This window comes from Tachyglossus aculeatus, chromosome 15, assembly GCF_015852505.1.
Source record: "Tachyglossus aculeatus isolate mTacAcu1 chromosome 15, mTacAcu1.pri, whole genome shotgun sequence".
NCBI classification, from domain to species: Eukaryota; Metazoa; Chordata; class Mammalia; order Monotremata; family Tachyglossidae; genus Tachyglossus; species Tachyglossus aculeatus.
In genome coordinates this window covers 9,505,017-9,529,708 of record NC_052080.1, presented here as the reverse complement: position 1 = coordinate 9,529,708, position 24,692 = coordinate 9,505,017, and the positions used below count along the sequence as shown (strand labels likewise).

General features: G+C 44.3%; 1 protein-coding gene across 5 annotated transcripts in view; it reads left to right on the top strand.

The window, feature by feature from the left end:
• The window catches only part of CLCN4 (chloride voltage-gated channel 4), a 42,187-nt gene extending 20,796 nt beyond the window's left edge, over nt 1-21,391 (top strand). For 3 of the 5 annotated variants that reach the window (XM_038757027.1, XM_038757026.1, XM_038757025.1), the window contains exons 9-12: nt 1,519-1,705; nt 2,894-3,292; nt 9,392-9,608; nt 19,679-21,391. In XM_038757027.1, coding sequence (XP_038612955.1) covers nt 1,519-1,705; nt 2,894-3,292; nt 9,392-9,608; nt 19,679-19,769 — 894 coding nt within the window. In that variant the 3' untranslated portion in view covers nt 19,770-21,391. The remainder of the gene's footprint in view (nt 1-1,518; nt 1,706-2,893; nt 3,293-9,391; nt 9,609-19,678) is intronic. The other 2 variants (XM_038757029.1, XM_038757028.1) reach the window with 2 other exon arrangements.
• Nucleotides 21,392-24,692: the final 3,301 nt, after the last annotated feature.

Here is a 24,692-nt window from a genome sequence, read left to right as displayed (position 1 = left end):
TTAAATAAGGGCAGATAGATGCAATAAAATGAGTGTGGGAGGAAAAAAAAATCAAACACCAAAATTGCTACTTTTAAAGATGGGATAATGCATTTTACTTAATAGCTTTGTGAGCCTCTAAAGACTTTGCAGTGCACAGCCAAGTGATTTATTTCAGTATCCCCAGAAGAACAGTTGTGAGTTGGCTTTTCCAGAAAAGCCACCACACCTTCATTTGAGTTGCACAGGATAAAACTAACTGTGGAGAAAGCTGAGGCCCCTGGAAGCATCATTTCTTTCCAGTCATCTGGGCCTCTAGGATCAAAGATGGGAAACCAAATGCAGCGGAGGTTTTGCTTTGTGGCCTCATAAGCATGGATAAAGACTGGGTCCAACAGCCACAAAATCCTTTTGGAATGGGGGTGTGTCACAAATCTGTCTCCTCAGTTGTCCATCTGACCCGTGCTCCAAATTCTAGGTTAGTTCCATAGATAAAGCAATTTGACAGAACACCAAAACATACAGCATTCAATTCAAAAACTGGATGCCTTCCCCGATTAACAGCAATTATTATCCTACTGCTTGAATTTTCGTGGCACCAATTTGAAATACTGCGTACGTTACATGCTTACTATGCATAAAACACTGTACGAAACATTGGGGTAGGTGCAATTTAAGTGAATCAGACACCATCACTGTCCCACATGGAGTTCACAGAAAATATTCATTGTATAGGGAAAGGGGACTTGCCCCCAATAGGCTGAGTAGGATCTTTCATCTCACTTTTTTCCAACTATTGTTTAATGATCGCTTCTCAAAGAGAAAAGTTCTACTTCATAGAGCTTCCTGACTGACCTGTGACAGCCAAAATGAAGCAATAATCTGCTCTACTTCACCTGTGAGCAGTCACGGGCTTCTGGTTTTCATTTTCATGCCGAGCATGGTGTTTAATTTTAAATTCTAATCTAAATGACCCTGAGAAGGGAGAGATAGCACAGTAAAGTAGCTCATATGCTGGAGGCTCATTTTCTCTGTGTTATTTGCAGTTGGGATTACTGTTCCCTTAGCGGGCAAATCTGGGCCAGCTTTTGAATGAAAGGAAATGAAAACACAAAAATCCATTCCTTCAAGAAGAATAAAATTTAGAAGTCTATTGAGGTGGAGGTGGGGGGAAACAGATGCCCAGAATTTAAAATTATTTATCCCAGGTTATGCCTGGTATCCCATTTGCATAGAGGAGGAGGAGAATAGTATTTATGGAGTGCTTTCTGGGCACAAAACACTATACTCAGCAATGCCCAGGAGAGAGGTAGACACGCTTCCTGACCCTTCTGGGATCTGCCATCTAGAACTAGGGGTGGGGTGGGGAAGCGGGGGGCGGAATATGGCAGCAGACATCCTAAGAAGGATGTCACCTGTAGAAGGAGGAATTTGGTTTCGACCGCCGGAGCATTAAGGCCGATGGCCATTGGTTGGGCTCGATGAGGAACAGGCCTCACTGCACCTCAACCTATTTCTTTTTCCTGTGTTTCCTTGGAGATTCCCTCGGGCCTGTTCATTCCCAGCATGGCAGTGGGTGCCATGGCTGGAAGGATGGTGGGGATTGCCGTGGAGCAGCTGGCTTACCACCACCACGACTGGATCATCTTCAGGAACTGGTGTAGACCGGGGGCCGATTGTGTCACTCCAGGACTTTATGCAATGGTGGGAGCTGCGGCCTGCCTAGGTACAGGGGCGGCGGGAGCAGAAAGGGGGAAAGGGTCTTTGTGAGAAGCAGCGTGGCCTAGGGGATAGAGCACAGGGCTGGGAGTCAGAAGGTCATGGGTTCTTATCCCGGCTCCGCCACTTGTCTGTTGTATGGCCTCAGACAAGTCACTTCACTTCCCTGGACCTCAGTTACCTCATCTGTAAAATGGGGATAAGAGCGTGAGCCCCAAGTGGGACAGGGACTGTGCCCAACCTGATTAACTTGTATTCTCCTGGTGCTTAGAACAGTGTTTGGCACATAGTAAGCACTTAACAGTACCATTATTATTATTGTTTATGCTGGTGTTGAGCTACTGTTATGGCAAAAAGAGAAGCAGCATGGCTCAGTGGAAAGAGCATGAGTTTTGGAGTCAGAGGTCATGGGTTCAAATTCTGGCTCCGCCAACTGTCAGATGTGTGACTTTGGGCAAGTCACAACTTCAGAGAAGCAGTGTGGCTCAGTGGAAAGAGCATGGGCTTGGGAGCCAGAGGACATGGGTTCTAATCCCAGCTCCACCACATGTCTGCTGTGTGACCTTGGGCAAGTCATTTAACTTTTCTAAGCCTCAGTTCCCTCATCTGTAAAATGGGGATTAAGATTGTGAGCGCCATGTGGGACAACCTGATCATCTTGTATTCCCCCCCAGCGCTTAGAACAGTGCTTCATACATAGTAAGCACTTAACAAATGCCATCATTATTATTATCATTATTATGGCATCAGGCATTGTTCACTGAAACTGGGGTGTAGCCTACACTGCTTCAATCCCAGATAGACATGTTGCTCTCCTGGGATGATATTGTTCTATCTTGAGAGTGGTTTTCTGCTTTTTCGATCCATCAATCAATGGTATTTATTCAGCACGTACTGTGTACAGAATGCTGTACTAAGTGCTTGGATTAGAACAACATAGGAGATTTGGTACATGCGGTCCCTGCCCTCATGATATCCTTGGAATTACAATCATTAAAAGTGATATTTTTTCCCCCATAGAACACGGAACACCAAGGGTGAGAGCGGTCATAGTTCAGACACTTACTCTACTGAGATCTTCCACGCGCTTAGTAGATGATGAGTGCTCAATAAAGGGCCTCAGTGGTTGGATCGGGGGAGCAAAGCAGTGAGGAGGGAGGGCATTTTGCCATCTGAATCACCTTTTCCTTGGCAGGTGGAGTGACCAGAATGACCGTCTCCCTGGTGGTGATCATGTTCGAGCTGACCGGCGGCCTGGAGTATATCGTCCCCCTCATGGCGGCCGCCGTGACCAGCAAATGGGTCGCCGACGCCTTCGGCAAGGAAGGCATCTACGAGGCCCACATCCACCTGAATGGGTACCCGTTCCTGGACGTGAAGGATGAGTTCACCCACAGGACTCTGGCAACGGACGTCATGAGGCCAAGGCGAGGGGAGCCTCCGCTGTCCGTCCTGACTCAGGATGGCATGACAGTCGAGGACGTGGAGACGCTCATCAAAGAGACGGATTACAACGGCTTTCCCGTGGTCGTTTCCAAAGATTCCGAGCGCCTCATTGGCTTCGCTCAGAGGAGGGAACTAATTCTTGCCATAAGTGAGTAAAGAGATGTCTGTCACTGATCAATGCTTTTAATGGCCATTGCTCAGAAAGATGCATGGTTTGGAAAACTGACTCAGATGGCAAAGACCCTTTTGTCTAATTCACATGTTTGTACAAGGCTCAAGTGAGCTTCTATACCTCTCTCCCTTGAGATCCCACATTGAACAGTTCTGCTTCTCCTAGGGACCACCAGAAATGGAGGTGACGAGGGGAGTCAGGCACAAGGGGAACATCTTCTTGGGTGACTCGTTTGCCACCTAGATATTTAATCTGGGTACTCGAGAAGCGGCGGGGTCTACTGGATAGAACACAGGACTGGTAGCCAGGTGACCTGGGTTCTATTCCCAGCTCTGACACTTGCCTGCTGTATACTCTTGGGCAAGCTGTTTTAAATTCCCTGAGCCTCAGTTTCTTCAACTAAAAAATGGGGATTAAATACCTGTACTCCCTCTCCATTAGAATGAGAGCGCCTCGTGTGGGATAGAGACTGTCCACTCTGATTATCAGGCATCTAATCTGGCATTTAGCACACTTCTTAGCACTTAACCGTAAATGGGAGTGAGAAGGTCATGGTTTCTAATCAAGTCTCCTAAAATTTCAGGAACCACTACTCATAATAAATAATAATAATAATAATAATAACGGCATTTATTAAGTGCTTACTATGTGCAAAGCACTGTTCTAAGCGCTGGGGAGGTTAGAGGGTGATCAGGTTGTCCCATGGAGGGCTCACAGTCTTCACCCCCATTTTACAGATGAGGTAACTGAGGCATGGAGAAGTTAGGTGACTTGCCCAAAGTCACACAGCTGACAAGTGGCGGAGTTAGGATTTGAATCCATGACCTCTGACTCCAAAGTCCGGGCTCTTTCCACTGAGCCATGCTGCTTCTCCTAATAATAAATGTATTTGTTCAGTGCCCATTATGTGCCAAGCACTGTACTAAACATTGAGGCAGACACAAGATAATCAGGTCAGACACAGTCCCTGACCCTTCTAAGTAGAAGGGAGTATGATTTAGCCCCCATTTTATAGACAAAGAAACTGAGATAATTAAGTGACTTGCCTACGGTCACACAGCAGCCACGTGTGGAGCTGGGATCAGAACCCAGGTTCTCTGACTTCCGGTCCCATGATGTTTGAAGACGAAGTAGAATTATACCTTAATTCTTTATAGGTTGCTGTTTCAGTAGGAGCCCAGTAAGTTGCCTTCTTCTAATTACTGTCCCCATTCAGATTTTAAAATAAGAATTGCAATTAAAAAAAATTGAAAATATATAAGTAGAGTTCACGGAATCAACTATTGTTTGTGTAGCTTTGCACACACCTGCCCAGAAAGAGAGGCTATTGGCTAATTACCATGGAAGTTCGTTACTGTCTTACAGTGGTAAGTAGCAACTGTCATCAAGCTGTTATAGAGGAATCTTGAACTAGATGCTGATGGCAGAGCAGCAGTTACGTTTGGAATGTCTGAAGTGTTGGGGGGGGGGGGGAGAAATCAATGTAAACAATATCTCTAAGCTTCCAATCAGACAGATTATAATGTAGAGCCAGCTATTAACATTGTTAGTGAAAAGGCAATGTGAAAGCTTTGCTCTGAGTAATCCTAGAAGCTTTTCTTGATCTGTGTGTAGATAGACAGTGAAATTCTACCACCCTGATGAAATGGTAGAAATCAGCACTTTTTGCATCTGCAGAATTCCATGGCTATTTCTGGGGACCAGAATTTAGTTTTAGTTTTGGCTGAAACTACTCACTGCCATTTTCAACTTTGAGGGAGGGAAATCAGAGGTGTAAGAGTGCAGTGATGGTATCTATTCGCTGTCCCAAACTCTCCCAAGGGTTTGGTACCAGTGCTCTGCACACAGTTACCGCTCAATCATCATCATCATCAATCGTATTTATTGGGTGCTTACTATGTGCAGAGCACTGTACTAAGCACTTGGGAAGTACAAATTGGCAACATATAGAGACAGTCCCTACCCAACAGTGGGCTCACAGTCTAAAAGTGGGCTCAATACGCATCACTAATTGAGTAAACCTATTTGGAGCCTGCGAGGGTACAATTATGTAGCTACACTGAAGTTGAAGTTATTGAATTCATCACTGTTTTTGATCAACGCAACTCCATTTTAAAAGTTTCGCCAGTTACTATCATTTTTAAAAAGAAAAAATGTTAACTAGATTATCTGAAAAATCTGGTCATATTAGCAATAGGAAATGAATTTAAGTGGTTGTTATGGTTGGGAAGTAAGGTCTAAGAGGGAATATGGAAAGAATCAGATTGTGTCACGACAAAGTATTGGAAGGGATTTCTGAAAGTGATGGTGGAAATGTGTTCTCAATCCATCAGTGATATTTATTGAGACTTATTGAATGCATACTGTGTGCAGAGCACTGCACTAAGTGCTTTGGAGACAATACAACAGAGACATGTTCCCTGCCCACAACACAAGCACTGTGCTAAGCGATTGGGTGGATACAAGGTAATCGGATTAGATTCAGTTCCTGTCAATGGGGACTTCCAATTTAAGGAGCAAGAAAAGCCAGTAAAATAAAAATAGGAAGTTGTTCCCTGTGGCTGAGGTGGTTCGAGAGTCATTCTGCTAGAAAATCAAGGGAATGGATTAGAAGTCCTCTCAAGATTTTAGGGGGCTTTTTTTTTAGTCTTAGCCATCTCTTTTTCCACTGTGATATGTTCCAATTTTAGACAAGGTTGTTTTTAACAGGCTGTAGCTGATCTGCATGGAAATTGGGCGGCGAACAATACTAAAAGGTGATATCTCGGAGGAATGAGCTGGAGATCTGAATAAATTTGCAGGCATAACTGCCAACCTCTGAAGAAAGACCCACCTCGATTGAGGCAAAAGGCACACTTGAGGAGTTACACACATTTGTATACAAGCAGCACAGGCCTGGGAGTCTATAGGACCTGGGTTCTAATCCCATCTCTGCCCATTTTTTTCTGTGTGCCCTTGGGCAAGTCGCTTAATTTCTCTGCACCTCAGTTTCCTCAATGGTAAAATGGGGATACCTGTTCTTCCTCCTACTTAGACTATGAGCCCCATGCAGGACATGGACTCTGTTCAGCCTAATCAATTTGTACCTACCCAACACTCAGAACAGTGTTTGCCATTGAGCAAGCGCTTAAATGCCATAAAAAAAATATGCCACTGTCCTGCTCTAGTTTCATGGTGTGGTCCTTGGGGTAGGAGAGGAAACTGAGGGAGGCTGAATTCCTGGGTGTCAGTGGGGATTACTCTCTTGCACCTGGTATGGTAGGAGCATCTTAGTGGTCCCTGGCCCTATAAATGCCCAGTGTGCTCTCGGCAAGCACCTGTGTCTCTGTGGCTGTCTGTGTTTCCCAGGAATTCATTCTAAGGTTGGAAAGAGAAGAGCTTATCCTACCACAAGCCAGACAAGTGCCTAAGTTGTACTTGCAGTAGTAGTGGTAGTTTGCCCTGAGCCTTCACACTTCCTCACCTCTACTCAACAGCACACCTGGCAAGGCAGTAGGAAAGGGTGATGAGCGCATTCTCTGGTTAGGGAACAGAATATTTATGAGATCTCTCAACACTGGCAACACACTACCTGCTCCCATTCCTTAAGCCACTGTGGAGAGCGATGCTCAGAGATGCTTAGTAAGGGTTAGGTGGGAGGTCTTTTCCTCTTTCTCATAAAAACGAGGGCAAAAGTAAAACCAAACATATACAGTTGTCCTTGGCACAGCTAGACAGACGGGTGATGAAAAACAGCAGGAATATCAAGGCAGGGAACATGCAGATGAAGATTGTTAATAATAATTGTGGTATTTGTGAAGTTATGTGCCAAGCCTCCTAAGTGCCGGAATATTTACAATATAGTCAGATCAGACACAGTCCCCTTCCCACATGGAACTCAGAGTCTATGGGAGAGGGAGGGCAGGTACTGAATTCCCATTTTATGTAAGAAGAAACTAAGGCACTGAGAAGTCAAGTGATTTGCTCAAAGCCACAGCAACCAAGTGGTGGAGTCAGGATTAGAACCCAGATTCTGATGCCCAGGCTCTTTTCATTCGGGAAGGGAGCAGTGCATCATCACCATACGGTCAGTTTGGAAGGCTCTCAGTCCCACAACCTAACTAGGAATTAACTTGTTTATTCATTGTATGGTACTCTTTAAGTGCTTACTCTGTGACACCCACTGTACTAAGTGCTGAGGTAGACACAAGACTGATCCCTGTCCCACTTGAAGCTCACAGTCTAAGTAGGAGGGAGTAAGATTTAATCCCCATTTTTGCAGATGAGGAAACTGAGGCACAGATAAGTGCCTTGTCCACGGTCTCTGAGCAGACAATAATAATAATGATGATGGTATTTGTTAAGCACTTACTATGTGCAAAGCACTGTTCTAAACACTTAGGGGATACAAAGTAATAAGGTTGTCCCACGTGGGGCTCACAGTCTTAATCCCCATTTTACAGATGAGGGAACAGAGGCCCAGAGAAGTTAAGTGGCTTGCCCAAGGTCACACAGCTAACAAGTGGCGGAGCCGGGATTCGAACCCATGACAAGTGGTGGACCCAAGCCTAGAACCGAGGCCTTCTCACTCCCAGGCTCCAGTGCTCTATCCACTAGGCCTCGCTGCTTCCCACCTTCTATCCTGAGAATCAAAGCCTCTCCTCTAGACTGTAAACTCTTTGTGGGCAGGGACCATGCCTACCAACTCTGTGGTTCTGTACGGAACAGTGCTCTGCACACTGTAAGTTCTCAATCCATACCATGGACTGAAGGCTCCCAAAGCCGGGTATTGGACACCCTTCCTTCTGGCAAGGCCTTTTTTTTCTAGAACCACCAGTTTAGAGCATCAGTCTTTGCTGTTTAATCCCTCCTACTTCAATGCCCTCTGGCCCCACCCGGCATGACTCAAGGACTCAAGAACCCCCTTAGTCAGACTCCAATCATGTCTCTTTACCTCCCTCCCCATGGCTGTTAACATCATCAGTGATCCATTAGAACACCAGCGTGGCTCAGTGGAAAAGAGCCCGGGCTTTGGAGTCAGAAGTCACGGGTTCAAATCCCAGCTCCGCCAATTGTCAGCTGTGTGACTTTGGGCAAGACACTTAACTTCTCTGTGCCTCAGTTCCCTCATCTGTAAAATGGGGATGAAGACTGTGAGCCCCCAGTGGGAAAACCTGATCACCTTGTAACCTCCCCAGTACTTAGAACAGTGCTTTGCACATAGTAAGCGCTTAATAAATGCCATTATTATTACTGTTATTAACACCGGAACAAGTGTTCTGGTCCAGTGGAGCTGGTTTCCATTGCTTCAGAGCAACCCCATGGTCATGAGGTGAACGGTAGAGCTTGCAAAGGCAAGAGAGTCAGCACTGACCCTGAAACCAGGCTTGGGTCAGCCTCAGCCTACAATTTTTCCAACACTCAAGGGAGAGTTTGAAACTGAATCTGGATGGGAGGGGGGCCTTGGAGAAATATGTGGAGACTAATAGATTCATTTCCCTCATGACTCAAAACTGGATTGGAATCCTGGCCTCCAGCAGCAGCACACTAAATTACGTTTCCCGAGTTCCCATTAATCCTACTTCGATTTGGTCCTTTAAATCATCACGTTCTTTCCTTAAAGAGAGCCCAGCACAGGCTGGATTTTCAGCGCCCAACATCATCTGAGCCCCAGCCGAAAGGCATTCAGTCAGGCTCTGCCCACCCAAGCCAAACTCCACCCTTCCTAAAGCTCCCTCGGACCACGGAGCTGCCGACACGTTCCATGGACACCCCCACGGTGGTGACCTCTTTCTAGTCCAAAAGGAACACACGACACTATGGTCTCAGCTCTAGCCGAGGCAACAATCGGTAGCCGGTAGTCACATGTCCTACGTGTTCTTCCTCTGTTTAGGTTTTGTCTCTCTGATAGGGAAGAACACTGAAAACTGCACCATAATCCTTTCCTTCCTCTCGCTCTTCCTTGCTATGACACACCGGCCGAGACCACCTGAATCTTGTGATCGCTCAAAGAAAAGCGGGACCCACACATAGCCTGCTTACAGGCCCCTCTCCTCTGGAAGCAAGGAGTGACTAACCTAGTCTCTTGTTACCCAGAGAATGCCAGGCAGCGGCAGGATGGCATCGTGAGCAATTCCATCATGTATTTCACAGAAGACCCTCCCGAGCTGGCCGCAAACAGCCCCCACCCCCTGAAGCTGCGCCGCATCCTCAACCTGAGCCCCTTCACCGTCACGGACCACACCCCCATGGAGACGGTGGTGGACATCTTTCGGAAGCTGGGGTTGCGCCAATGTCTGGTGACACGCAGCGGGTAAGTGGCAGACAAGCCTTTCTTTGGCCTATAGGAGCTCGAAGCTCCAGCGTTTTGAACCCCATCTTCAATCCTGATTGTGCCATGAGTGCCTTCCTGGTTGAAAAACTATAATTTTGTCATTTAGCCAGGTGCCAGTGGGGCCAAATGCAGTGTGAATTCAGTGGGTAGCTTGAAAACAAACGAATAGTATTCCTGAAGAAAGGCAGGGTGGACTAACGGAAAGAGCACAGGGCTGAGAATCAAGAGACCTGGGTTCTAGTCCCAGCTCCATCACTTGTCTGCTGTGTGAGACCTTGGGTAAGTCCATCAACTTCTATGTGCCTCAGTTTCCTCATCTGTAAAATGGGGATTAAACACCTGTTCTCCCTTTCTTTCAGACATAGCCCTGTGTGTGGCAGGCACTGTGTTCAAGCTGATTATTTTGTATCTACCACAGTGCCTGGGACATAGTAAGCCCTTAATCAATCAGTACATGGTATTACTGCAGAGCACCATACTAACCAAATGCTTAGTCCAGTGTTTTGCACACGGTAAATGCTCAATAAATATGACAATGAATAAACGAAGGCGTCCCACAGAAGCTCGTTGTGGGCAGGGAATGTATGTACCTGTTATACTGTACTCTCCCAAGGGCTTAGTACAGTGCTCTGCACACGATAAGCACTCAATAAATATGACTGACTAATAGTAAGGGAGTTGGGAAAATTATTTGAACACCAAACTACAAATAATGGGGTTTTTTTTAAGCATTGTACTAAGTGCTGGGTTAGATTCATTCATTCATTCAGTCGTATTTATTGAGCGCTTACTGTGTGCAGAGCGCTGTACTAAGCGCTTGGGAAGTACAAGTTGGAAACATATAGAGACGGTCCCTGAGCATACACAGTCCCTGTTCCACATGGGGCTCACAGTCTAGAGGACTAGCAACTCATGGAGTGTGTATAGTCCTTAAGTCTGGTTTCCTACATGTAGGGCATTATTAAAATTTATGAAAAAAGGCACTATTCAAAGGACCTATGTTTCAACAGTTCAGACCTGGTTACGAACAATTTATGTCCAGGGACGTGGCTGTAAGAAATCATGTTTATGCCCCAGAAACATGAGCAAGTCGAGAAACCTCAGAGCTCGTGCTGTTGCTCAGATACAAACTATTTTGCTATATACAAAGCCTCTGTTTTCAACAACCATAAGGCATATTTTCAATTTAAGTACAAAACTACCTGAAAGTTGCTATCTCGGGTCCAGTTTGGGTAAGTCTCCTTCCAAGTCTGTAAAAGACATTTTGACCATGCTGCGATTTGGGGCCATCCCTCTGTGCTGTGTGTTTTATGGCTCTGCTGAAATATTTCGCTTCAAGCCTTGCATGTCAGTGGTTCCTATATTTAGTCCATCACAAGTATTCCACTTTAGTCCTCACATGTCCATGGTGTCAGTTTATGCCTAAATTCTGAGAGTCTAATATCTCTTCTCCATTTCTTTCTTTCATGTTTAAAAATAACCACCATAGCTTTGTTCTATTTATTCATCTACATGCTTGAACATTTATTCATTTATTGAACATTTATTCATCTACATGCTTGAACATAAACAGTTCAAACCTATTTCCAGTGAAAGACAGTATTGGTGACCATGATCTGGACTCCAGTCATCCAGCTGTCTGGATAACTCTTCTCTCTGCCCTACTAAATGAACAATGAATTATCTGTTTACTATTCTAGAGACAAAACCCATTTTTTTCTTCCATTTTTATCCCACTAGATCTAACAAAACAATTGTGTACAACAATTTGGGTGAAATTCACTGAATTGGTGTGGCACAATGACTGGAACTGATACCGTTGCAAACAGAAGATACTAAAATGGATTTGGCTGCCACCTGGATCATCAAAATGTGACAGAGGACACCCCCTGCTAAAGTTGCACTTTGGCTTGGGCCCTGGTTTTCTCGCCACTTGGACCAACTCAGTTGTTAGCCCCATTTTATTGATGAGAAAACTGAGGCTCTCAGGTGATTTTTGAAAATCCTTGCGCTTTGTGATGAAGCCACATCAAGTGCCTTGAACAGAAGGCAGGGATTGTGTTGAATGAACACTTACAGAGAATTTTGAAATATTTGACTGAAAAAAGACATTTGTCACAGGCCACATTTTCCCAAGTGAACTACTCTTGTATCACCAGGTTGTGGGGGAAGTACTAAGCCTTCGTTTGATGCTCAATAGGAGATTCGCAAGATAGGGAGGAGATCCAAGAGGCAGCCACTTTGGCCAGAAAAAAAATAAGTGGAAAAACCCTACCTATCCAACTGTAAAATTGTCCTTCACTGATGTGAAGTTCATACAACAGATCATGGTCATCAGGTTGTCCCACGTGGGGCTTACAGTCTTAATCCCCATTTTACAGATGAGGTAACTGAGGCACAGAGAAGTTAAGTGACTTGCCGAAAGTCACACAGCTAAGTGGCAGAGCTGGGATTAGAACCCAAGACCTCTGACTCCCAAGCCCGTGCTCTTTCCACTGAGCCACGCTGCCTCTCCTAAACCACATGTAAACCTGTAGAGGCAGCTCTAACCCTGCTCCCAGAAATGAAGTCTTGTTCCTCATGGTCTCAAAGCACATGAGAGAACTCCGGGAAACAAGTGGTCTCCTCCCCTGCTGCCTACTATCTCCTATTTGGAAATTCAGCATGGCCTAGTGAAAAAAGCGTGGACCTGGGACTCAGGGGACCTGAGTTCTAACTCCACCTCAGCCACTACCTGCTGTATGACCTTGGACAAGTCACCTAAATGTTCAGTGCCTCAGTTTCCTCATCTGTAAAATGAGGATTAAAATACCTGTTCTCCCTCCTCAGACAAGAATCTAATGCAACCTGGTTACCCTGTATTTACCCCAGTGCTTAGTATATCACGTGGCACATAAGGGCTTAAATACCACAATCATTATTGTTAATTTAGACTAGTGAACCTGAATAGAGTGGCATCACGGAGGTGGAGCCGGCTCTAGTCACACAGCACACCCTGGCAGAAATGCCCATGTGAAGTCAGAGACACTGAGTGAGCCACACCATGCACCCAGAGAATCAGAGACCCAGGAGAAGTCCTAGCTCTTCATTTGTTTGAGGGACTGGAAAGGGAGTGGGGGATCTTTTCAGGGAAAAGACAGGCAGGCTTCACGACCAAAAAACAGTCACTCAAACGATTCCTTGGCTCTTTTCAGCATGCTGCTTAGATGTTGTCAGAGACCTGGGGTGAAAGAGGAGGGGAGCCCACCTCCGATCACCGTAGGGGCAAAACCGATATGTCCTTCGTCACCCATCCAGTGCTAGCTCCTATGAGGTCCAGCAGAAGTCCAAACTTGGGGTCTTTCTTCAAGGCCCCGAGCCTGGGGCTTCTTAAGTATTGTTTATTATTTCTTTGAGAGGGGAACAGGGATGTAGGTCAGTCTGTGTGTGCAGCTTGAAAAGCATTAGCTGGGCTTCTAATGAAAATACAGGGTATTCCAGGGTAACACTCCCCTTTCATGACATGAATAATATCTGATCACAGCAGATAAGTACCAGGGCTAACCAACTAAAGTGGGAAAGGCCATTTTTCCTCACAGCGTCCTGGAAATTGAGAGGGTTGGATGTTTTTGCATTGTAGGGCTCAGAGGCCAGAAGCGATGCCAAAAATAATTTTAATCCCATTTACTGGTACATTAATAAAACATTATGGTATTTTATTTTTCAAAAAGCTATGCTGACTACAATTTATACCCTCGCAATGGTCTGGGGTGACCACGCTTCACTGTTCCAGGAGCTGAGGATATTCTTTTAGAGCATGTGCCTAGGGTTAAGGCCTCCTTCTGCTCAGGTCTGCAAAGAGAATGCTGTTCACACTCTGCAGGGCCTGGGGAAAGGGCATCTGGGATACAAAGACAAAGTGGAAAATCCACTCTTTTAAGGAAAAAAGGTTCTTAGAGGACTCGGGCCTCCCAACACCCATACCTTCTTTCAGAGGGTCTCACTGGGCAATATCTCCTATCTCATGGACTACTTTCAACATGCCTCAGTCAGGGCAGCCTTGGTTCTAGGTTAGTCCATTTTAATCAACAGTATTTACTGAGCATCTTCTCTAGGCAGAGAACTGGAATAATAATAGTGAAAGCTGAATAAATGCCATCATCATTATGTGCCCAGCACTGTACTAAGCACAGGGGGAGGTACACGAGAAAATAATCTCAGACAGTCCCTGCCCCACATGGGGCTTAGTCTAAGAGGGAATGAGAACAGGCACTTTAACCCTATTTTACAGAAGAGGAAACTGAGGCACAGAGAAGTTAAACAACTTGCCCAGGATCTCACATCAGGCAAATGTTGGAGATGTAAATAAAACCCAGGCCTTATGGCTCCCAGTTCAATGCCTTCTCCACTCGGCCACGCTGTAGTGAGTGCTTGGGAGATAATGTGGGCAGAAGGCAGCCCCATGGAGAGGCCCTGTCACTTCCAAACATCGTAGTTGAAGCAGCAGCCTTTAGACCTATTGGCACAAATGGCCATGTCTCCCAGCAACGGTTACCCGATTTGTAGAAGAAAAGGCATCTAAACCCAGGCCCGACCGATGGGGCTTTTCCCACACCCAGGTGCTTCTCTTCCCCTGATCCTAAATTTTGGATTATCTTACATTTGACTATTGCTTTCTTCATTGATATTGTCAATTATCATTGGAATTTTCAACTCCCAGAGGGAAATTTGGCTCCATGGAACTCACTCCCAGCTTACGGACTCCCTTGAGGCTTTCAAGGGATACCCAAACAGCAGAATTTGGATCAGGATGTCCCATGAGAAGACAAAAATCACACTCTTTATGTGTGTGTGTTTTTTTTTTAAACAAACACAGATGCTGATATATTGGTGCTGGCAGGATTTCCTCATTTTTAGGCTTCCAGCCAGGGAAGGCATGTCTCAGACATGCCATTTCTCTTTCCTCAGTCTTTTTCTCTATGCCTCTCCTGATTATGATAGTTATAATAATAATAATAATTTTGGTATTTGTTAAGCGCTATGTGTCAAGCACCGTTCTAAGCACTGAGGGAGATACAAGGTAATCAGGTTGTCCCACGTGGGGTTTACACTTTCAAACCCTATTTTACAGATGAGGTAACTGAGGCACAGAGAAGTTAAGTGACTTGCCCAAAGTCACCCAGCTGATAAGTGGCAGAGCCGGGATTTATGATGGTTAATTGTCTGATAAGGTGTGTAAAATGGTAGTAGTGGAGGTGGGAGGAGGAGAGGTGATAGGTAACCTTGTCAGTCAGTAAGTCGATCATATTTACTGAGCTCTCAATCAATCGTATTTATTGAGTGCTTACTGTGTGCAGAGCACTGTACTAAGCGCTTGGGAAGTACAAGTTGGCAACATATAGAGACAGTCCCTACCCAACAGTGGGCTCACAGTCTCTCACTGTGTCCACAGCAATGTACTAAGCTCTTGGGAGAATACAATATAACAATAAACAGAAGCATTCCCTGATCACAATGAGTTTTTAGCCTAGAGGAGGAGAGAGACATTAATAAAAATAAATTGTAGATATGTACCTAAGTACTGGGAGGGGGGGATGAATAAAGAGAGGAAGTCACGTTGACAGGGGAGTGGGAGAAGGGAAAAGGAAGATTTGGTCAGGGAAGACCTCTTGGAGGAGATGTGCCTTCAATAAGGCTTTGGAGGAAGGGGGCGGGGAGGGGGGTGTTGGATATATGTCTGTTGGATATAAAGAAGGAGGGTGTCCAGGCCAGAGGTAGGACATGGGTGAGCCGTCAGTGGCGAGACAGACAAGAATGAGTTACAGTGAGAAGGTTAGCATTAGAGGAGCAAAGTGTGCAGGCTGGGTTTTATTATGACGGTAGCGAGATGAGGTTGGAGGGAGCAAGATGATTGAGCTAATGGGCTTGTGGAGGGCTGGGGAGGACTCCTTCGGGTGCTTCTCTGAATCCTTCCCATACTAAGGATTAACATGAGAAAACTGAGGCAGCAGAAAAGGGGCTTCAAACAGCTAAAAGCTGTGGGAAGAAAGGGCAGTGGCTGTCTGGGGCCTTAAGAATAACAGAGCTAAGTGAACTTGGAAACATGCGGAAAGACACTGACTGGTTGGGTTATCACTTACCAAGACTACAAAGGAAGTCTAATAAGGAAGGGGGTGTCTGGGGGAGTTTGAGTCTACCCAGATTTTACAGGTTTTGAGTCTGTTTTTCCAAGGAAATCCAAATTTACAGCTGAAACTGTGGGACAATTGCTAGCTGCATTTCGAGTCAACATCTGGCAGGAATCGGGAAGAACATAGGACTGGGGTTCTGGGCCTGGGCTTCTACTTCCAGTGCTGCCTCTTGCCTGCTGGGTGACCTGGGGCAAGACACAACCTCTCTGTGCTTCAGTTTTTTATTATATTAAGTGCTTACTTTGCACTAAACAATGAGGCAGAAACCCTATAAGCAGATCATTCCTAGTCCTTGTGTCACATGGGGGCTCACAGTCTAAGGGGGAAGAGGAACAGCTAACAACTCCATTTGTACAGTTGAAGAAACTGAGGCACAGAGTGACTTGCCCAAAGTAACACACAGACAAATGGCAGAACTGGGATTGGAACCCAGATTTCCTGAATCCTTAGGCCCAGGTTCTTTCCACTAGGCTACGCTGCTTCACCTGAAAATAGGGACAAAATACCCGCACTCCCTTCGTCTTGGGTTGGGAGCCCACTGCAAGATGGGAAGTTGTGTCTTGCATCAAATGCAGCACCCCAGGATTGCACATAATAAACCCTTATTAGCGCACAAGAAAAAAAAAATGTAACCACCCAAAGCATTCTGTGCCACCTAAAGGCTTCAAAACCTCAGAAAGTTGTGGACATGCTGTCTCATTCCGTTGGGATGCACGTCTCCTCTCAACCCAGCACACCCTGCTAACAGAAACTGTGTGTGTGAGGGTGGGTAGTGGGAGGGGAAGAAATATCCCCAAAACCCCAAACTCTCAAATCCATTTTTCTCCACTGAGATCATGGGTGGCTTCTCTTTCTGATACAGAGGTGACACACATTTTCACACAGAATTTCAGGACTGCTTTAGACAAATTGTCAATATATTGATCATGCTTGCCGGGTAAGGAGTGACACTTCCCAGATCTGTCATGAGTAGTTTGCTTTTCTACTGAGATGAAAGAGGCATTTGTGTCCATTAGTGAACCCTGAAAAACCCAAACTTTCCCAAATCTCAAAGTCCTTGGGCAATGAATGAAATGGAGAGCCATCCCTGATTTCAGGCTGCTACCAGTAACTAAGATTTTTATACCACTGGCCAGCTTTCTCCAGTTTTCCCCAAACATCAGTGTCCTCTGGTTCCAACCTGCAAAATATAGCCCTCCTTCCTTAAATCCAGTACCTAAACCTTCATTAACACTTGCATGTTCGGGAGGCCCTTTCACACCTAATATTCACAGTTTCCCTAATTTCCAATTGCACAGTATAAATTAGCCGTGCAAGTTGCAGTGTCAGCAGCCAAGTCTTTTCCACTCATGCCAGGTGTGTGCACTATGTGTCAGTCAAACTGGTGTAAACCACTGCTAAATTTCTCCTATGTGGGGAGAAAATTTGCCCTCTTAGAGCCAAGTCACATCAACAATGCACTTAAATCCCAAATTCTTCAACACTTTTCCTGCTTTCTTTTGTTTTGGAAAGTGCTGATCAGTTTTCAGCTATCTATGACAGTGCCTCAGATTCCTCATTGGTAAAATTGTGGTGAGAGATCTACTCTCTTTACCGATTGCGTGAGAAGGACTCTGTTACATCGCATTATCTTGCAACCCTTCTAGGGTTTAGCCAAGTGCTTGGCACTTAGTAAGCACTTAATCAATACCACAGTTATTATTACTTGGTGCAAAGGCCCGCTAAGCAGTCTTGTGTTGCAGGGACAGGCTAGGAGGTGGGCCCTTGGGCCCGACACAAAGAAAGCAAAGTGAAGTGATAATGTTCCCCTTGCTGGAAAACAGTTCCAGTTAAGCAGGGGTTTGGACTTCCTAACCTGTTAAAACCTAGAAGTGTTTAGAAGGGAAACACTATCTACAGAGAGCTAGACTATGGTCTGCAAGTTTAAGAAGCCACAGGGCAAGCCCTCTCATTAGTTTTTATAATAGTTAAACCTGTACTGTAAGGCCCTTAGAGGCTTACAGGTGGGAAGGCATGGGAACTCTCCCTCGAATGAATCACAGAAGTTAAGAACCATACATTTTATGTCAATGAGTAATGGGACCTGAGAGAATAATGGCTGCCTCTATTTGAATTCATGGGACGGTGCCATTATTCTGGTAGTCAGCCTCATAAGCACCCAAGCAAAATAAATAAAAAATTAAATAAAAAAACCGTGAGGAAAAAATGTCCCAGAAACAAACCAAGCTGAGCCATAAACTTGTGGGCTCAGGAGGCTGTGACATCCTGAACAAAGTCCTTATTGTCCCTGGGTTATTTGCATGACCCACTGTTACCTGTTTCAGTCAGTAAAGTCCTGCACCATTAGAGCACCATATAATAAGTGAACGATTAATCACTGACTTCTTGCTCTCTGTAGGCGGGGTAACCCGACCTTTCCATGTTTTCACCTAAACATTTCTGGACCAGACTTGGTTTCTTTACACTGCACCTACCCATTTCATACTTAAGATGAAATGTCAAACCATGACTGAATCTGAATTTCAAAATTCAAGTTTTACTTCAAGATGTTTAGCTCTGGCTATTTAGCCAGGCAATCATTACATGCAGAAGCACAATAACCTATTTTAAGTTGCTATCCCCAAACCAGGCTTTTTTTTTCTGGTCAAAGTATTCTGGAGAATTCTAATTCACAGAAGTAAAGCTTTAAGCATTGCAGCAGAATATTTTAATGAAGCGTGCAGTTTAGGACAGAGAATGTCATTAGGGTTTTCCTGAGGGTCCCATCTATGAACCAGTTAGGAGGGCACTAGGGTATTTACCTAAAAAATTTGCTCATATTTTCCAGATGCCTAAATTAGACTTATATAGGCTACTTTCTGGAAGCATATTTCCAGGTTAAATTTTACTACCATAATTCTAAATATTGTCATATTTTATTTTTCTTTTCCTTAAGCAGCGTGGCCTAGTGGAATGAGCATACATCAGCGAGTCAGGGGACTCAGGTTCTAGTGTCTGGCTCTACCATTTGCAGTTACTTTACCACTCTGAGCCTCAGGTTCCTCATCTGTAAAATGGATATAAAATACCCCTTTCTCCCTCCCTTAGACTGTGAGTCCTGTGTGGGACAGAGGACAGAGACTGTCTGACCTGAATGAATGGAATCAACCCGAGTGTTTGGCACATAACAGGTGTTAAACAAATGCTACTGTTGATATTATCATTCCTCATGAACCACAAGTTTCGACTCAGGTCCCTTTCCCCCGACCTGGGCTAGGAAGCACCCTTTCAATGTCTGGGAGAGGGCAAGAGATCAAACGTTGAGCATTTACACGCTTAATCGACCCTTGATTGAAAGCTACAATGTGAGCAACTCTTGTGCCATTTCTGCGTGAATTGTGCAGACTCTTGACAGACGTAATGGCTCTTAATATAACAACTGGGGTATTTGTTAAGCGCTTACTATGTGCCAAGAACTATGCTAGGCCTCAAGACAGATACAAGACTATCAGGTCAGCGACAGCCCCTGACCCACCTTAGGCCCATGCCCAGCACTATGTCGTCTCTGGAAATGAAGTTCCATCATCTAAATAAAGCTAAATACCCCGTAACACTCCCTACTTTCCCTAATCCCCATTCTCTTGCAAAATCGTTTGTAATACTTTCTGGAGGGAACCCCTTTATCCAACAAGAGAAAGCAAAGCAAACAGAACCGAGCCCCTTTTCCTTACTAGTCCTGTGGGCTGACTGATCTGAGCCAGTTGATTTACAGACAGGAGCCCTGCTTGCCTAGACCAGAGGGTTTCGCTGTGGTTTGGCCATTACGGTTTAGGAAATTGAGAGGTACAGCACAAGATCATTCTGCTCACCTCATCTGTCCTTTTTCTGCTTCTCTTCCAGGAGACTATTGGGCATCATCACAAAAAAGGACGTGCTAAGACATATGGCTCAAATGGCCAACCAGGACCCGGAATCCATCATGTTCAATTAGGCAAACTCCCGCTTGCCGAAGCAACGGAAATTACTTTGGAGAAAATCTCTTTTAGGCAAACATTGAGGCTGTGTCATTTTTTAAAAGACACCAACCACAAAAGAAAAACCATAACACAGCAAAGGGGTAGGCACCAGGAGAAATATGAAACAAAATTCCAGCTGACAGGCAAGAGTGAAGGATCTGACTTTTATTACATCTCTGGCAAGGCTAGCTTAGGAATTGGAACTCGCAGTTCCAAGCTGAGTTTCCCTAATGATTGCACTCACAGCTCAGCTGCGCCCCAGAGAGATGTAAATTACATGGACTGAAGATGGAAGAGGAGAGGAAGGAAACACTAGAGCACCACACCAACCTAGAGAATGACAGGCAGGGTGTGAAGAGCAAGCCAGTATTTATAACCTTAAAAATTAATGGAAAGCCTTGAATGCAAAAGCATATAGGGATACTTTGGGTAAACACGTTTATTTGTAATTGAAGTTAGGGGGTTCTTTTGGCTATTGAACGATTCTGAGGATACTAGTCATTTATTTTTGTTTGAGAAAAAACAAAACAAATGAATGAAGTTGAACTGGTAAGTTTGCCAATCAGTTCACCTGTGAAAATCTTAAACCTTACTCCCCGATCCCTGAAATCCACTTATTTGAGCTATCCAATGAAATATCTTAATACTTCCTGCTATCATGGATGTGTGCTAAAATCAGTTACTCATTTATTAAAATGAACCATTTCTCTGTACAGAGATCACATATTGGATCTTCGCTAGGGAATGTGGGAGTGTTGGAGACCAGCTCGTGATTCAAAAAACCTATACAAAGGGAAATGTGCTTATTTGACCAAAAAATGAGGGCAATATCCCCATTGACTTCATCCTTGTATCTTTTCTTCCAATTGTCTACACATTCTTTGACATCAGTCAGTTTTATCTTGGCACAATAACAGGTTTTAATGAGCTAAACCTATTTGTCCACTAGCTCGCCACAAGCAGTCTCGCTAAATTCCAAATGGGAAGCGAGGAAGTCAAAATTGGCCTGAAACTGTTATTACCTCTTTCTTTCCAGATCTTGTCAATTGCTGCCCCAGAAGAGGAAGCATAAAAGCTCACTGTGGGGAACAACTTCAAATGGATTGCAAGGCGGGTGCTAAATTGGTTCTAAATCCTTCTTATCCTGTACTCCATGGGATGCAAAATGTGAGGCTTCACATCTGAGTGTGTCCTTTCATGCAACCCACTCTCTGCCCTTCCCTCCCCAACCTGAAACAGGGTTTATCTGTAGGTCCGGGAAATAGAGAGTCAGTTTTTGTCCTGCTAGTTCGACCCTCCTAATTATACCAGCACTTTTGACACTTGTATAAGTTCCACTTTGGCTTTTCCAGTCAGGTGGGTGTGTTGTTTTGGGAAAAATAAAGGAAATGAGGTAGCTCTTTGGCTTCACCCTATGCAGGGCTGAGGATGGTGGATCGAAGAGGGGGACAAAAGTTCATTATTAATTTCCCCAGAGTCCTTTTCACATCCTCTTCCTGATCTTTTCCCCTAACCTTTCCGGGGTCGATCCGCATGGAGATCAATCAATTGTATTTATTGAGCACTTGTGTGCAGAGTACTGTACTCAGCATTGGGATAGTACAATATAACATAATTAGCAGACATGTTCCCTGCCAATAATGAGCTTATAGTCTAGAGGGGGAGACGGACATTAATATGAATAAGTAATTTAAAATATTTACTTTAAAGATATGTATACAAGTGCTGTGGGGTTGAGGGTGGGGAGAATATCAAGTGTCTAAATGTGTCAGATTGAAGTTCATAGACGAGACTGAAGTGCATAGGGATCCAGTCACTCTATCTGTATCCCTGCTCCCTTTTTTCCCATGGGCCTTAAATCCCAAGCAGTAGCCACTATCCCTTCAGGAGTCTTGATAGGTTTGTGTGCCCTGGTTAGACATAAAACTAGGGTGCTGTTTCTATAAACACTCCGTCGTCAGGAGAAGAATGGAAAACAGCCCCATTATTATACTTGTCAGGTCAGTTCAAATCTCACCTTATTGACAAGGCATGAAAAATTAGTCTTTCATCTATCCTAACGAAGTGGTACTGAGTGGACATTTCTGGCCAGGCTAAATAATTTTATCCAGGTGAGGACATGCAACCCCCGGGCCTGTCCTTTATCTTATCTTTTTTAGTATGTTGGGCAAACTGCCCTCAAGGTAAAAATGAATTGTTTATTAACCGAAACAAGATCCATTTGAGAATATTTTAAAGACTGAGTTGGCAAGGAAGGAGCTTATATCCTAAAGGAACAAAGCCAAGTCTTTCCGAAGGGTGAAGAAAGGAAAGCTACTTCATCACAGATAATCCTCAGTCATTCCCTCGTACTTCCCTGGATGTCACCAGGTTGGTTTCAGAATCCTCATTCTCCACATGCATGGGAATTTATCATGGGCAAATCTTGTGTGGTTTAGGCAAACTCTGTTAGTGGAAAGACACATTTCCTCTAAAGTGTTCTATATTCTAAAAGGAAAATATGACACAATGAAAGAGTCTCCAAACACCAGTCAGTCAGATCACTTCCCCCTGCCCCCCGGCTGTTTGCAATGTCCTTTTCTGTCCTCCTCCATGAGGGTCTGGACACACCAAAGGAGAACTTGGTGTTGGGTGTCCCCTAAATGGCTTAGTTTCTGGATATTCTGTGAATTTGGTCTTAATACACACTAGATGGGCAAACGGGGTAGAGAATTTCCTTAGAGTTCTAGAACTATTCCAGAACTATCCTACAATTTCCTCACTGGCCACATCCTCCCTGAAGAAATTTAGGATTGGAGCAGCTCCATTCAGGAAAGCAAAACTTGATGATTTGGTAACTTTTGTGGCTATAAAAAATTCTTGGTTTTTCTTACCTGAAACTATAATTCAGTCATGCAGATCAGCAAGCACCCTAGTTGTCTGGGGACTGAAAGAAACTAATAGAACTCCTCTCTTTTCTATTACCCCTTTCAATATGATCACATCAGGAGGCAAGCGCCATAAAAGGGGGCTAGAATCCTCTTAGTTGTACTGATGGGGTGGGGTGGAAAAACGTAGAGGTGAGTCGATGCACAATTTTCAGACTGGTGAACGCAAAAGCCCAGAGTCCCGTGAACTTACCTAGAAAGCTACCACATCTCTTTGCAAGCTTTAAACGTGAGGCCCACAAAACATACCACAGACATTGACCTCTTGTTCAAAATATCTACTATATCCTTCCCCATCTTTCCTCTCTCTGTCTCTCAAAAATTATCTTCCTGGAAGAACACTAAATGAAAGGTACATTTTGGAAGGCCACACTAAAAATGCAAAGTATTTTCAAAGCACCGTCTAGGAACTAAGTTGGGTGTTAACAATTGCAAGCTCTTTCAGATGTGGGGGAAAGAGCACTGAAAAATCTCCTCCATCACACAGTAGTCCTAGCTTTGTTGAGGACCAGCCACTCATTTTCTCCATCTAATATTCCCAGAAGATCTGACAAGCGAAAAATAATGTAAATAGATAGATTCCAGTGTCTACTTAAGAGAGAGCTTTAACATAAGCTTCATTTACATAGGGGTGAACTCCTTAATAGAAAAGTTTGACCTGATGCATATTCAGGTCAGCATCCACTGTAACGCAGCTGGACTGGAAAAACTGCAAAACCCAATAGATGAAAAAAGTCAAAGATGTAAGTTCAGTATTACACCTTCATTTTCATTTAGTGTGGGCAGGATTTGGTTAGACTTAGTGTCTAACCTTTGAGCTCTTTACAATAACAGGTCAGCTAGTGTATATGCCCAGGGAAACATTAACCAGATCCTGAATAACTGCCACTCCAACAACTACTCATTTTATGTCCTATGAAAGCCGGAAACGAAACGATGTGAGAACTGTATAAGAAACATTTGCATTTGGTGTCAGAATGACTATATAGCAATGTGCTGTCTTGCTTCTTTCTTTAATATTGTAGCGCACCTTGTAAATGTTGGCACCTTATTAAATATTTATGTTTGGACTCTATTTTTTAAATAAAACAAATCCATTAGCCAAGTACCATGGATGGGCATGCTGTGAACTAAAGAGACATTGGTTTCATTTCCCACTGATAGATCCCACTAGAATGATGGACTTTGAGGAATTCTCTCTTTAAATTAAGCGACATCCTCTAATGCCAAAGCTTCACATTTCGGCTTTGCTTTAAGATGATCAGTCAGCTTTCCGCTGTGGGGTCAGTTCAAAGAGCGTGAGCCCACTGATTAGGTCAATGTGGGTAGGGTAGCGTAGCTGAAAGAATGCCTCCATAGTTATAACAATTACCCTCCAGGCAAGATTCCAGTTGTGGGCCATTGGCAATGCCTCCCTCAGGCCTGGAATTCTCCAGGAAGCTTCAGCCACATGAGACTCGGTTGAAAAAGTATTTTTATGCCTACTAATGACATTCCACCATCCCCCTTATTATACATTTTAAAATCCTGTTCTCCTGACAAGCATTAAAATCTCCAAATTAATGGTTAATAATTTTAAAATGGAACAAATTGAGGGAAAAGAACCCTGCTCTGTAGTTTAATATTGGCTAGGAGAATGGAAAATTCCTCCAAAATAGGTTGTGTGGTCACAGAGATATTTAAGAATTTGAAGTGTACAGCAAGTTCTGGAAACGTGTGTGTGTGTGTGTGTGTGTGTGTGTGTATTTTGGAGGTGGAGGGGGGAGGAGTGTACATGCATACCATGTGTGTAACTTGCAGAGTTTTTTAGACAATATAAAAATTAACATGCAACACACTAACAGAAGGAAGAAAACCTCCCTAAGTGTGAGGTGACTGTAGCAGGAACTCTTATTAGGGAAATTCATGAAAACTTTGCCTTATTGCAACTGTTTCCTTCCAGGCCAGTGGCAGTGATATTGGAGGGGAGAC